Below are 14,345 nucleotides of genomic sequence, written 5' to 3'. Positions count from 1 at the left end.
ACTGAATACAGCCATTTTTCACCTTCTGAAACCCCATCCCACGCATCCTTTTTTTGGGTTTGGGAGGCCAAAAATGGGCCCTTTTTTGCAAAAACGAGGCGCGCAGAGTGTTTGGAAGGCCTGCAGAATGCTCCTGGGGGCTGGGGAGGGCAAAAAGGCCCCAGTTTTTGCGAAAAAACAGGCCCATTTTGGGCCTCCCAAACCCTCCACACCAGATTTTTGCCCTCCCCAGCCTCTGGGAGCACTCTGCAGGCCTCCCAAACCCCCCATGCATTGCATTTTTGCCCTCCCCAGCCCCCGGGAGCACTCTGCAGGCCCCATTTTTGCAAAAAAAACAGGACGTGCAGAGGGTTTGGGAGGCCTGAAGAGTACTCCTGGGAGCTGGGAAGGGCAAAAACTTTTTTTTTCTTCTTTACCTCTTCGAAATCTTGGTGCATCTTTTACTCCGGTGCGTCTTATAGTCCAAAAAATACAGTAATTTAACAACTGCAGTGATTCACTTAACAAATGTGGCAAGAAAACCTGTAAAATGGGGCAAAATTCTCTTAACAAAATTTCTCATTTAGCAACATAAATTCTGAATTTATGGTCGTTAAGTCGAGGACTATCTATAAGACTATAATGGTGGCCCCAATCAAATTTCCTTAAGGAAAGGAAGATGCTCAAAAAAGCAACTTTGGGGGCAAGAAGCAGATACACCCTTAGGTGGGCAGCTTCAATTTTCCACATATGCTGACATTTCCCAACTTGCTTCTGTCACTGAAGAAAATGTCCCCTAAACTCTAACGGTGTCCACCTTGAGCACCACCCCAAGATCTTTCCTCTCTGCCTACTGCTGGGATAAAATAACAGGACTCTATGCATGTCATGCTCAGACCATGCCAACCCGTTGAGCAATGACGTATTTACCTCTTATGCTCATTGCTGCTTCTGCTATCACAATTGACCTACCTCTGCTTGCTGTGAACCTGGCTATTCACTATAGGAAAATGCTAGTTTGAAGTATAGGTCCATCTTATTATTCAGACTCATTGTAGTGGAAAATGCTCCAATAAATCCTATAGTGAAGAGGGGATTGGCTACCTGACTCCGAGATCCCTTCCAACTCTGTGAGTCTATGATTTACTAGCTCTCACTCCTTTACCTTATTTTATTTGAGGCTTTTCCAATCTGGGCTTTTTAGGTTCGTCAACTGTGCTGAGTAATGAAAGTTACAGCTTATCACACTGGAAGGGCATCAGGGTAACAACAGCTCTGCCTTATATCATTATCCCCTCCCCAAACTCACATGAAGATGTCATCCCGGTCCAGGATACAGCTGAGAGGTTCTTCCCTCTGATAGATTTTGTAGAAGCGGTGACTGAACACATCGGCCACCATCATCTGGAGTGGAAGCAAAGGAACAGCCATGAGAAAGGGAAGACATAGAACAGGCTTCTACAGTCAATTGAGGCATCTCTCCTTCACCCTCCTGGCAAACTTACCCGCTCAGCAGGCACATCTGTGTGCTCTGATAAAGCATGACAGAGGTCTAGCATTTTCCCAGCTTTCGGGACAATCAGCCTATGCTGTAAGAACAACAACAAAAGAGGCCAGGTCCAAACTAGTAAGAAAGTCAATTGAAAATCAAACCCAAAATCCAAGTCAAATTCCCCACTAGGCTGAATCCATCTCCAGAACAGAAACTGATCTGGGGACAGACCTACAGGTCTCAATTAAGTGTAAAGTCCATAGTCAGATCTAAACTATTAATTTATCCACCATGCATGCTTGCATTCTCTACCTTTCAGCATAAATTATAAAAATAAGTTGAAGCTATATAAACTCTGGTCAAATTTTGGTTCCATTTGGTCATGTTATCCAAATAGCTGGAAACTTCTTTCCTGGGTTTCAGTTGGGAACCCATCCCTAGTATTAAGCTTCTATATATATGACAAGGGCTCTAGGATGGTTCCTCCACACTTTAGAACTCTCAAATCTCATTCAATAAAGATGCGCCACAACTTTCTTGCCCCATTAAGGCACCTTCCAGACAGCTTGTTGGTACCTGTTCAGGTTTCTTACAGGGATCCATGGATACAAAGAAAACCTCCATCACTCGGTCTTTGCTGATTGGCAGAGGAGCACTGAGGTAGCAGAAGGGGTCAAAGGTCACCGAAATTTTGTTACATTCAGGGCAAACCAATGTTGATTTGAAGAGTCCATGGAAGATATCAACAATGATGGAATTGTTGCGACGTTTGTGGTTGCGCCACGCTTCTTCTGCTACTTCCTGAACAGGAAGAGGTAGAATGAATAGTCTGAAAAGCTACCACCTCTCTCTTCCCATGCTCACCCATTTTTTCTGAATTATAATTCTCAGTATTTCACTTTACTAAATACATCAGCTCAAGCAATGTTAACCACAACTTGAGGTCAAAGGCAAGTTTCCTATCTCTTCCTAGATATTTACAAGCAGAGAAGTTTACCTTAGAATTTTACCATGGAGTTTGGCAACAAACACCTCAGAATTAACAGACAAATCTCAATCACCTCCAAAGGGCTTTTTTAATTTTCCCCTGCTACCTTTATCTTTAAAGTAAAACGAATTATTCATGCTAGCCTACATCTGCTGCTGGGGGAAAACTGCAAGGGAGTAGGGGGAGAGTAAGAGGAGGTCTATTATATCACCACCAATTAATGCATATCATTTGTGATGGAAAACCTCAGAGAATGTATAAGTATTATAAACTGAGCACAAGAGTTTGAAGCAAGGATCTCAGAGAAAGGAATAGCTGATGCATCAACACTATACTTTTCCAAAATGCTTCAGCCCTGTCAACCTTGAAATAGGCTATTCTGAGTCTTCATGAAGTTGTACTACATCCAAGGCTTTTGCAACAAAAGCACATAGAGCCTGTTCTGAGGTCAGGACTGAATATTTTGCAACTCCCACAGCACTCAACCCCTAGTGAAAGGACATCCACAGTTCACTGCAGTAATGGAGTGGTTCTTATGGTCTATTCTTTATGCCTCATTTCAGCAGACTCCAAGCCTCGTCAAATTACATCCAGCTTCCTTTCTTTTTTACTGCCAAATCTGTATCTGATTACTATAGAGCCTTTGGGAGCACCCCCCTTTCATCACTGCACTGCACTGCACTGCTCTTGCTCAGAGAGAACAAAAATTTGATTTTTATTTCTATATCCATGCTAAGGTTTCAAGAAAAATCTCCCTCTCGGGAAATTTAGATATAACAGATTAGACCAAACCAATAACACTTAAGAGTTCACTGAGCTTTGGAGTTGAGGAACTAATATGAATTCCTCATTGGACTGCACTGGGAGTAAAGTATTGATTGGTTGAATTTGCTTAGTCACCTGCGTCTTATTTCTGTGACTCTGGGAAGCTTACGAAGTTAACCACCCCATAGAAAAAAATAAACCCAAAGTGTAACAAGAGTCATTAGAAACAGTAAAAAAAAAAAAAAAAACCCATAATCTGTGGGAAAGGACCATTCATTTTTCTAACACCACTACCAGATCCTCAGGCCAGATGACAAAGCCATGTCTTCAGGCCCTTCCAGAAAGCCAACAAGATCAGGGTCAGTCTGAAGATGTTCCAAAGGGCAGGTACCATAGCAGAAAAGGATTTCCTCTTGGGTCCTATCAGATAATATTCCTTTGTGGATGTGACCCACAACATGCCCTTTCAGCTAGACCTGATGGTACAGGTAGGTGTGACTGGGGAAAGGTCTTCCCTCAAATACTCTTTTTCCATACCATGATATAAAAATTGAAATGGACCAGAAGAACACATGTAAAGTTCACAATGGAAATTCAACAGGTAAGATCTCCAGTCAGAAGTTTCCACGTTCGATGATACGTTATTCCTACTACAAACATACATGTACTATCACCGTTGGCTGGAATCCAATTTGGACTCTCCGATATTTCCCTTACAATTCATGCTCACCTCATCGGGTCTCCCTGCTGCATCCTTTAATTCAATGTACTCTTTCTTCTTGACACGGTTGAGGTCCTCATGCAGACCATCAAGCAGGAAGGAGAGAAGCTCCTGGGAATCGTGCTGCTGATAGCCAAGGAACTGAGAGGCAAAATGGCCCACTTTGGTCTGAATGGGATGCAAAAACAGGGCCTCTTGAGATCAGCAAAAATTCTAGATACAGACTAAAAAAGCAGTAAGACAAGAATGCAACTAACCTTGAACATTCGGGGCACGATGGAGCGGTGGTGGCCAGACCACTTCTGTTTAATGAGATCCGCATAGGCTTCAGCAATTTCACCTTTCATGCCAAGAGGGTTGCTGAAGTTTAGTTCCTCCAGGTAATTATTATTGAGGAAGTATTCCGTCAGAGGAGGCACATTGCTGAGACACTGGAAGAAAGAATGAAAGCATGCCAAATGTAGTGTTAGGTGGTAGTTCATTTTTCAGAATGAAGCTCTGGGGAAAAAAAGCATCTTTGACACAGAATCTTTTCTTTGTGAAAATGAATGAAATTAAAAGTAAGGTTAGGCAAACTTATATTGACCCAGAACTGGAGAACTTTTCCAGTAGCCATTTTTTTCATATAAACAAAAATAATGTATACCAAGGACAAATGTAGCTGTAACATTTATACAGCCATTATTTTTGTAATGGGAACACAAACTCTCATTACTAAGGAATAGATAGGTGCAAATTAGCTTTTTTTTTAGTTTCCAATAGCCAAATGTCAGAAGAGTCCCTTCTGTTCTTCTTCCCATTGGGTAAAATAAATGTTTGACTGTATTATTATAATCTATGTTGTTCTACTTTCCCCAGTTCAAAGTTAAGAGAAAAAGGAGGGAATTATTTACAAGGGAATTTAAAAAACAGAAACGAGAGCTATCTTTAATTTATCAATCATTCCAAATCATAATAAAGATGCTGTAATCAAAATTTCTTGAACTAACAAATCCAATATTCTTCCACAGATGGTAAGCATGCTAGTGGTGGTACAAAAGACCCTGGATGGGCTGCAACTCCCTCATCCGAATCCATGTGTGGGAGGGAAGCAGGAATTTCTAGTCATCTTTGACCTAGCAAGGGAAATCTCCCAATCTAAGCCCGGAGACAACACCCCAATGCCAGCTTATACAGAGCTAACTTCTACTCTTAGGAACTTAATGATCCAGAATGATAGAAAAGTAGATGGGATCTCTAGAAAGTGGATTGATGATGACTGTCATAACTTGAGGTCAAATCTAAGAGCCACAGTTAAGAAAGTTAACCGATCCAGACAGGATGGTGATTATTCAAATATGGTTCAACTCAGGAGAGCATACAAATCCCTCCTGAAAAACAAGAAAAGTAGCTATAACACCAAGATGTGGAAAGAGGTAGAAATGGCAGCGAAATCCCAATTCCCTACGATCTTTTGGCATAAGATAGCCAGTATATTAAAACAACGTTCCCCATTTATGGACACTGATATATCAGCAGTAAAATGGGAGAAGCACTATCTTGCTTTATTTGATGGTAACAATACAACAAATTGTTGTTTTCTAGAACCCAAATAGGAATGAGGAGACTTCTTGACAAGCTCACACGTTATTGTACTGCAAACCACTTGACTATAAATGTAGCTAAATCAAAAGTTTTAGTCTTTGGCAACAAGAATAAAAAGCACAATTGGCAGATTAACGACACAAAAATTGTCGTTACCCAATATACTTATCTTGGAATTGTTTTTTCCAGTGCAGGAGGTTGGACTCCACACCATCAATACCTTTCTCAAAAGGTCAGAGCAGGAGCAAGCCTTGTATCTAAATTAAGTAAACGAATCCAACCAACCTCCATTTTACCTCTTCGTAAAGTCTTTCAGGCTAAACTTGTTCCGATCATGCTCTATGGTGCTGAAATTTGGGGTCTTACAGAGGCCCCCATTATTAGAGAGAACTCAAAATAATCTGTTAAGGAGGATGCTTAGGATAAACAATTCCACTTCAGCTGCAGCCGTCAGAGCTGAATTGGGACATTTCTCACTGTACATCTATACAATCACTAGGGCGGTAGCCTACTGGCTAAAAATGACGCAGATGGATGCCAGCAGACTCCCTAAAATATGTCTAGAGGAACAGCAGATTTCAAATCCTCAAAGGTATTCCTGGCTAACCCAGCTGTCAGAAATATTGAACCGATATGGCGTAGGGTTCCCGTTGTGTGACACACTGAACCAAGTTAAACAACGGATTAAAGATATACATGGGCAAATGGATATGGCAACCCTTTCAACTAATCATTCCCTTAAACTGCTGACAGCAGTTAAAACAACTTTCACCCTGGAAAAGTATTTATATTTAGAAATGCCATCAGTGGACAGACAGTTATTTGTTAAGTTTAGATTCGAACTTCTAGATACCAACGTTAGATTCGGCCGTTATCGAAAAATCCCGTATGACAAAAGAATATGCATATGTGGGGTAAACGTCATGGAGGACACGGCGCATATAATATTCGAATGTAGTCTCTATCAGGAAGTTAGAAATCAATATCTGTCCCCAATTATAAATAAATTTCCCCACTGGAATATAAGCCAAAAATTAGCATTTCTGTTGAGGGCTGACTCTCCTCCCCTGGTAAGAGCGATCACTCGATACCTTAAAAGGTTGACGGCAATACGAGCCAGTTATATCAAGGAAAATTTTATCGATTGTAAGAAAGATGAGCTCAGTTAGAAAGGAGCTATCCTATTTGGGTTATCTACTCTTCTAGTCTTGGCAACTTAGCTATTGAAATTTGATATGGTAAAATTTTAATGTCATCTATCATATATTTTTAGATTGCTATTTTTGTAACTGTTTTATCTTTTTCCCTTTTTCTTTTCTGTTTTGTTTGAAAAGGCCTTTGGGCTATTCAATAAACTATACATACATAGTCATCTTTGCTGAGACAGTTGGTTTTGTTGATCAAATGCTGCAGTGGGCAGGAAAAACCTATAACTTCCTTGATGTAAAGGGTGGGAAAGACATCATGCCTCACTAGTATGTATGGGACAGAAATGTCCCGCCTTGGCTACAGGGTGGTACTTGGGAGTGGAAGGTAAATATAAACAAAGAGGTGTTGTTATTAGGGTTGATATTAGATTAGGACTGTACAGAGACTGATACAAGCAGACTTTATTGAATTATGTTACCGTACTGTAGGAGAGATCTGTTTTCTTTTGACTAGGATGCTGGACAATTAAATGCAAACAGAGGCTTATCACTAAGAGGTGGCTGGTGATATCATCATAGCTTCCCAGATGATTGAATTCTCAATTGTATGGTTTGCTGGTCAAGCAAAAGCTATTGTCAATATTGTACTTTTTACAAGATTGACATTTATCATAACTGATAACACAGATAAATGTATAAGTGCCCTTCTCAGAAAAGAGTGGGCTTTTTTTTCTCTTGGAAGCATCCAGGGATTGGTAAGTGTTAAGAAACAATCAGCCAAGATGGGTTAATCCCCCTACAATGTAACAGCTACTCTAAATAGGCATTCAAGCAGACAATGCCAAAATACATAACCCATTAGTACATGTGGGCAGACATGTAACAACACTGGCAATGCAACTAACATACTAGCAGAATGTGAGCAAAGTTTTCGTTCTGCTTGGTGGCAAGTCATCACAGTACCCAAAGTTTGGCACCAAAAGATCACTCATATTTCTTACTTGCAAAGCAGAGTTCATGAAGCATGTGTTCCCCAGGTTGGTAAGGCCACAAATCCCTGGCTGACCCCGGTACCGCTCTTCCTCATCAATGGAATTCTTCCTAAAAGATGCAGGTAAAGTGAGACTGTGAAAAAGAGGAGGTGAAATCCACAGCCTGGTTCCTGTTGGAGCAGCACGAGATCAGAAGACAGCCGTACCTCCCAAAGCTCAGGAAAGCTGGGAACTGGAATGCTGCCTAATTTTTAAAATACAATCCACCCTAGACAGGTACACCTCAGAACAGTGGAAATGCTAATGTTAGATACTCACATGACATGTGGTCTGGAACTGGGCCAAGTACCGTCTTTACTCCTGGTCTCCATTATCACAATCTGAAGGGAACAGGTGCAAGTAGGAAAAGGTCAAGAGAGGCACAAGTAAAAAACAAACAAACTTGGGTTACATTAACTAGCATATAGCTGAGCAACTGTCCATGACCTGTGGAATCCTTGGTGCTCTCTGAGTTTGGTTGTTTCGTTACCAAACTAGTTAGCATTATCAGCACTGATAATGGCAATGAAATGACTGCAAGAAAGCAACCAAGCTCAGAGAGCACCAAGGATCCCTCATTTCAACCCTGAGCTACATGTATTCTCTTCTATCAGTTTCTGAGGCTTCCAACCTGAATTACCATTTATTCAGCCAAAATTACTGGCTAATAAAAAGCATAACATCTATATTATTCTAGAGTTGCTCAAGCTACTCACATTTTTAAAACCCACAGAAAGCAAACATGCGATATTACTGTCCAGCTGAAAACAATTATATCTCTTTCCTTTTTTATTGCTTTTACAGCATCTATCTCCTTGCTCTTATCACCTATCACTATCACTTGCAAGCCCACCAACAAGAGGGTCAAAGCAACATAATTTTCAGACCATTATTTGCATATCGAAGTAATGCATGGCTCAAGGGCAGCACAGGCACTCCTATGATTTGTCAAAGATACAAACTTATCCTTCGTTTTCTCTCTTGCTGCAAGGCAACTCTCATAAGGTTTAACAAGATCGGCTAAAAATTGCACAGGTAAATGTCACAAATGCTAAGTATGGTTAATTTTTTGTTGCTTTTGTGTGTTTTTGTTTGGTATTTTGTGGGAATCCAGCCTACTTATAGTAATTCATTTATTAATACATTATGTGAACCCAAAAAAATGACTATTAAGCAATCAGGGAAAAGCCTGTTATATGCACCTAGATACACACACACACACACACACACACACACACACACACACACACACAATCCATTCCATGTTGTTTATCTTATATTTTTCTACTTTGACTTAATGACTTCCATTTAATTGAAAATCTTGAAGCCACTGGTGAATAATTTCCCTGGAGAAATTATTATGCGAGACATAACTGTTTCCAACAAAAGCAGCATTTTATCACACTTCAAAGAGAGCACTCTCTCTTTTATGGTACTGGAACACTCATAAATGCCTAATTGTGGCCAAAGAGCTACCTCCCCAATTTCCAAATATGATTGTGATCATATATTTTCTTCAATGTTAAAAGCAAGCAGAGATCTGAGATAGAAAAGGTTTTGGAGGATAGCAATAGGAAAAGCACTTAGACATATATACCGCTTCACAGTGCTTCACAGCCCTCTCTAAGCGATTTACAGAGTCAGCATATTGCCCCCAACAATCTGGGTCCTTATTTTACCCACCTCGGAAGGATGGATGTTTGAATGTGTGATGTCAAGAAATACAGAAGGCTCACAATCAAACTAGCTGCCCAGAGGTTCTTTCCCTTGTTAAGACGGGTGTCTGAGAGGCCATTAAATTTCCCTAAGGGGAAAAGCATTCTGCATGTCTTCCAATATCCTTCCTCAGCACAAGTATCTTGAGACCCTCCAAAAGAGATTTCAGGAAGGAGTCCTAATCACACAACTAATAGGTCTCCTTACTAAAATTCACCTAGTGTTCAAGAGTGTGTGTGTGTGTGTGTGTGTGTGTGTGTGTGTGTGTGTTGTTTTTTTCCAAAAAAAGTAATTTTTGGATCCAGATACAAGTATGCCGGTTGTGTAGGAGATGCAAAGAGTGGCTTCTATCCAGTAAAAACTGCAGTTCCCTTAAATCAGCTTTGCTATTTAGATAAGTGTACTCCACTGTAGTCTAAACTTGCAGTCCCTCTCCAGGGACTCTGTCTGACTGATTATCTCAAATCCAGTCTTTGGAACTGATAATCACAAATCCAGTTCAAACTGCTATCTTCCAGATGGCTCCACCTTCAGTCAGCCTGCTCAAAGTTGATTATAACAATCAAATACAGTTGAGGAGCAACAGGCTGTGGAAAACCAATTCATATAAATATGCAAATCTTGGCACAAAACCAATTCTGCCTCTTTCTGTATACAGGCCAGCCTCAACCTGGTGACAGCAGCGTTACCTGCCCTGAACTTAGGCAGGCATCCAGCACAGTCATCTGCAAGTTTCGTAACCTCTCATAGGAGCCATCAGCATTTTTCACCCAGAGTCTTGATTCATCTTCTGCTGGAACCGAAAACTGATTCCGGGCCTCTTTTAGCACTATATCTAAGGGGCAAGAGACAAGAGGACAAAGAGAAAATGACTTCTGGGGACAAATACCCACTGTTTTTCCCTCCATTTTTCCCTCTCAGTTGAACTCAGAATTCCTGAGACCTTACCAATGGTATCCATCCGGCTAAATTGAGTGACCACGTGGCTGTCTACATCATTGTGCTGACAGAGGTACAGCTCCACTAAGTAAACTTCCACCTTCTGCATGCTAGGAAGGTCTACCACCTGGGAAGGATGAACCAAAGTGAAGAATCAAACAAGGGACAGAATATCATTAAGAGAAATTGGGGAAATCAGTAATGGTAGATACTTATTGCTCAACTCTCTCTGAATAGAGACTCAGAAGGGGAAAGCCAACCCCATCCATAAAGCTGAACGGCCCTTATTTATCAGTAGAACACATAGTTCTTTCGGGAAAATATGTAAAAAGCAGCAAAAACTGTAACTCTAGCAAGAACCTAGCAGAATGTCAATCAGTATATGGGCTGCACAAAGAGCATTCGTGGCAAGAATGAGATCCCCTATAAGTTTTATTTTCATTACATATTATAAGCCGCTCCCCATTCTGTCAACCCCTCCAATTTACCATTAGCAAGAGTTAGATAATACTGGGGGAAAGATTACTTTAAAAAAAGGTAGCGTATAAATTAAGTATTATTAAATTCTATCCCTAGAAAAAAGTCTTCCACTTATATAGGGAGTTGAAAGAGTCTTCGTTCTCTGGCCACCTTTTCTATTAACTGCAATGGAAAATGCTGCAGGGCACGCAAAATTCCAAAGAGAACCTGTGCTTCTCAACTCCAAATTTCTCACCTTTCGTTCAATGGCTGGCTGGCCATGTTCAATGCCATACCAGCTCACCAACTTGTCCCACACTTCCTCTGGCACCAGAATGTACTCTTCATGTTCTACCAGCCTATCCTTCAACCGGTAAGACTCCAAATCTGAAGGGAGAAAGGAAGGCAGACTGAAATCATGGAGGACTCACCCTCTTTAAAGAAGCCCATAGCTTAAGAGCAGCTGAGGCCTCACCAATTTTGACATTCATGAAAAGGAGCCAAGCTTCTTAGTAATTGCCAAGTGCTTAACATGGAAATATTTTTTTCAGCTTCCATAGAAAGCCCCTTCTCATAAAACAGCAATTACTGCTGAAATAGTGCAGAAAGCCAGATTCAAAGTCTAAGTTACCTGGGAAATATACTATGTGAAATTGGGTGTATAATTTTTCACACATTGTGCTAATTATTTTATCTACCTTATGTTGGTTTAGCATGCCATATGAACCCACTCATTTGTGTCTTATTCAGCAAACCATATTAGGTCATCCCTGCTGAAGGGCAGTGAGAAAACCCAATGTCACTTTTCATTAACCCAACATATTTTATTGGTTTATTGCAATGATCAAATGTATGCAATCTGGAGCATTCTAGAGGAAGAAAGAGAAAAATCAAATAATTCATATCCTCCTGATTAAGTAATGTGGGAATTTATCTGAAAGGCAGAGAAGAAGCCTCAAATAAAAGAAATAAGGCAGAGGAAACCATACCTTCAAAAAGTTCAGCGTTGTTGATCCGTCCAGGGAAAGCATTTGAGTTCTGATCTCCAGATTCCACATAAACTTTCCACTGCTTGTACCAATGATTTTCCAGCAAATACCTGAGCCAGGAAGCAGATAGCTCAAATCTAAATCAAGACCACAGTCTAACATGCAATCAGCAATTACCGGTAGCAATTCTTCTCCCTTCATTCCCAATCACAAATAGGATTATAAGAAGTCCAGGCCCAAGACTGAAACACTGGCTGGCTATATGCATTTGATTATGCTAAAGAACAGCTAAATTCTATTTGCAGCCCTTATACACAAATCCCCAAGAATCCTAAATATTTTCTAACGTTTCATATCATTAAGACAACAGACATAAACTTACAAAAGTCAAAAATCTTTTCAAGGGCTTCCTAGAACCATAACAAGACAATTTGTTCCATTCCCTGTAACATCTTACATGACATAGTTGCAGCTGGCATCTCTCATCCCCTTCCATGGTATTTAATTAGGATGGCTTGGGTGAACAGGGAGTAACATAAAACCATGTTGTTTATCTCTCATTCTCTCATTCTCCAAACTGGAATTTATGCTACCATAAATAAGGAATAACATTTTCAAATCTCTAATTCAAATCTCTACTATTAGCTGTGAACTTGCCAAACCAGTCACTGTCCTTGTGCCATAGTTTACTAACCCTTCAGTTGGCAACAACAGATAGAAGTGCAGACAAATGTGTATGAAACACTTGGGAATCCTTGAAGAACCTTCCATTTATAAATGGCTAAAATCTGGCCTTCTTAGTTATCTGCTTATTTTCCACTTCCCAATGTCAAATGTTTGGACAAGTCAGTTTGAATTTTCTGCTCAGCAGCAAACCATAATCCTCATTCTTCCTAGCTGTTGACTACTCCACTAAAAGGAAAAAGCATTCCATTCTCAACACAATTAATATTATAGTGTGCCATTGTGCCGCAACGTGAACAAATCGGACCAGGCAGGCTGTAAAAACTTTCCCTTGGTTTGACTTGGGAAAGTAGAATAACAGCCTCCAAAGTCTGTAAAAAATAATAGGCAATCTCAGTGTAAGCCGCTACCATTGGCTACAATGAAAGCCAAAGAGAAATCTATCAGATCCATCTGCCTCTTTTCGAGTAGCCTAACAGGCTCCTACTGGCATACCAAGTAATGTAGAGATTTATTAAAAAGGAAGCATGGAGTAAAACTGGTTGGTTAAATAGCTTTTTGTATCAAATCTATTTGTCTGCAGCAAATACAATATTGGATGTATAGTTGTAAGTCAAGGTCTAGCTGTAACTTGATTTAGTATGGACAGGCATTGTAACAAAAGATGACCATGTATAGATGTACTTCTCCCAGCAGCTGCTAATACTGTCATTAAGGAATACTGGGAACACCTCGAGGGCCACAGTATCTTAAGGCGCCCGAGTTTGGTGTTAATGGCTAAGATCTAGAAACTTCTGACAAGAAGTTTGAGTCCCGCCTTGGGTATGCAAGCCAGGTGGGTGATTTTGGGACAGTCCCTCTCTCGGCCCAACCCTCCTCACAGGGTGAGTGTTGTGGGGAAATAAGGAATATTAAGTATGTCTGTTCCCTTGAGTTATACAAACAAAAGGTGGGATAACTAATTATTATTGGGTATATGACCATGAAGTTTTAAAAACTAAAAACCTTAAGGCTGAAGCTGATGTTGAAAGTGCCATGTGTATGCACATTTTCAAGTCGGTGATGACTCCTGGCAACTGCCTGGATACTCCCTGCGGTTCTTTGGAAGATTTCAGACATGGCTTACCATTGCCTGCTTCTTGGGACTAAGAGAGAATAACTTGCCCAAAGTTACCCAGCTTTGTACATAAAGTTTCTAGGCTAGTGCCTTAACCACAACATCAAACTAGCTTTCTCAAAAGTGCATTTGTTATTTATTACCCCTCCCTTGTTTTTTTTCATGCATTTTTTCAGAAGGCTACAATCTACATACATTTATTTAAAAGCAAGATCCAAGGAATTCAGTGGGAGTGCTAAGTATAATAGATACATAGGCTGAGCCTGCAATCTCATTATAAGAATGTAAAATATAAATGCGTAAGATAGTTTATTTTGTAATAACACAACAGAGGAGGTTCCTATTCTCTTACTGGGTTGCTACTTCCTGTTTGTCTCACTCCAGACATAGCAGCAGGCAAGTCAGTCTGTAAGGAAAGACTCAAACATCACTCTAAAGCCCATCCATCAGGATACAAGAACAACTGAAATAATTCCTATTGTGAGCTCAACTTGCTTCATAAAATAGGAAGTCTGCTAGCTGATGAAGAGCGAAACCAAAGTCACTTTCTTAGACAAGCACTACTTAAGGACAATCACAAGTAGGTCTACTGACTATATAAAATAAAGGAGAAAGAAAGCAGAACTGGCATGCAGTTTTGCCTCCAAAGTGAGATACATCCCGTGAAAAAAAACTTTGTTTAGAAACATAGGACTTCATCTTATATTATTAGTGTATCAATTATAACATCTAC

General features: G+C 40.3%; 1 protein-coding gene across 1 annotated transcript in view; it reads right to left on the bottom strand.

Annotated features, from left to right (window-relative positions):
* The window catches only part of USP11 (ubiquitin specific peptidase 11), a 31,081-nt gene that overhangs the window by 13,383 nt on the left and 3,353 nt on the right, over window positions 1-14,345 (bottom strand). Inside the window, exons 2-12 of the mRNA XM_070938050.1 lie at window positions 11,812-11,921; window positions 11,079-11,209; window positions 10,373-10,490; window positions 10,114-10,259; window positions 7,988-8,049; window positions 7,679-7,778; window positions 4,203-4,376; window positions 3,955-4,113; window positions 2,048-2,272; window positions 1,485-1,568; window positions 1,289-1,383 (exon numbers count right to left, since the gene is read on the bottom strand). Coding sequence (XP_070794151.1) covers window positions 1,289-1,383; window positions 1,485-1,568; window positions 2,048-2,272; window positions 3,955-4,113; window positions 4,203-4,376; window positions 7,679-7,778; window positions 7,988-8,049; window positions 10,114-10,259; window positions 10,373-10,490; window positions 11,079-11,209; window positions 11,812-11,921 — 1,404 coding nt within the window. The remainder of the gene's footprint in view (window positions 1-1,288; window positions 1,384-1,484; window positions 1,569-2,047; window positions 2,273-3,954; window positions 4,114-4,202; window positions 4,377-7,678; window positions 7,779-7,987; window positions 8,050-10,113; window positions 10,260-10,372; window positions 10,491-11,078; window positions 11,210-11,811; window positions 11,922-14,345) is intronic.

Source organism: Pituophis catenifer, unplaced genomic scaffold (genome assembly GCF_029215685.1).
Source record: "Pituophis catenifer annectens isolate HBS135680 unplaced genomic scaffold, rPitCat1.0.hap2 SCAF_2, whole genome shotgun sequence".
In the NCBI taxonomy this organism is placed as follows: domain Eukaryota; kingdom Metazoa; phylum Chordata; class Lepidosauria; order Squamata; family Colubridae; genus Pituophis; species Pituophis catenifer.
This window is presented reverse-complemented; position numbering and strand designations above follow the sequence as displayed.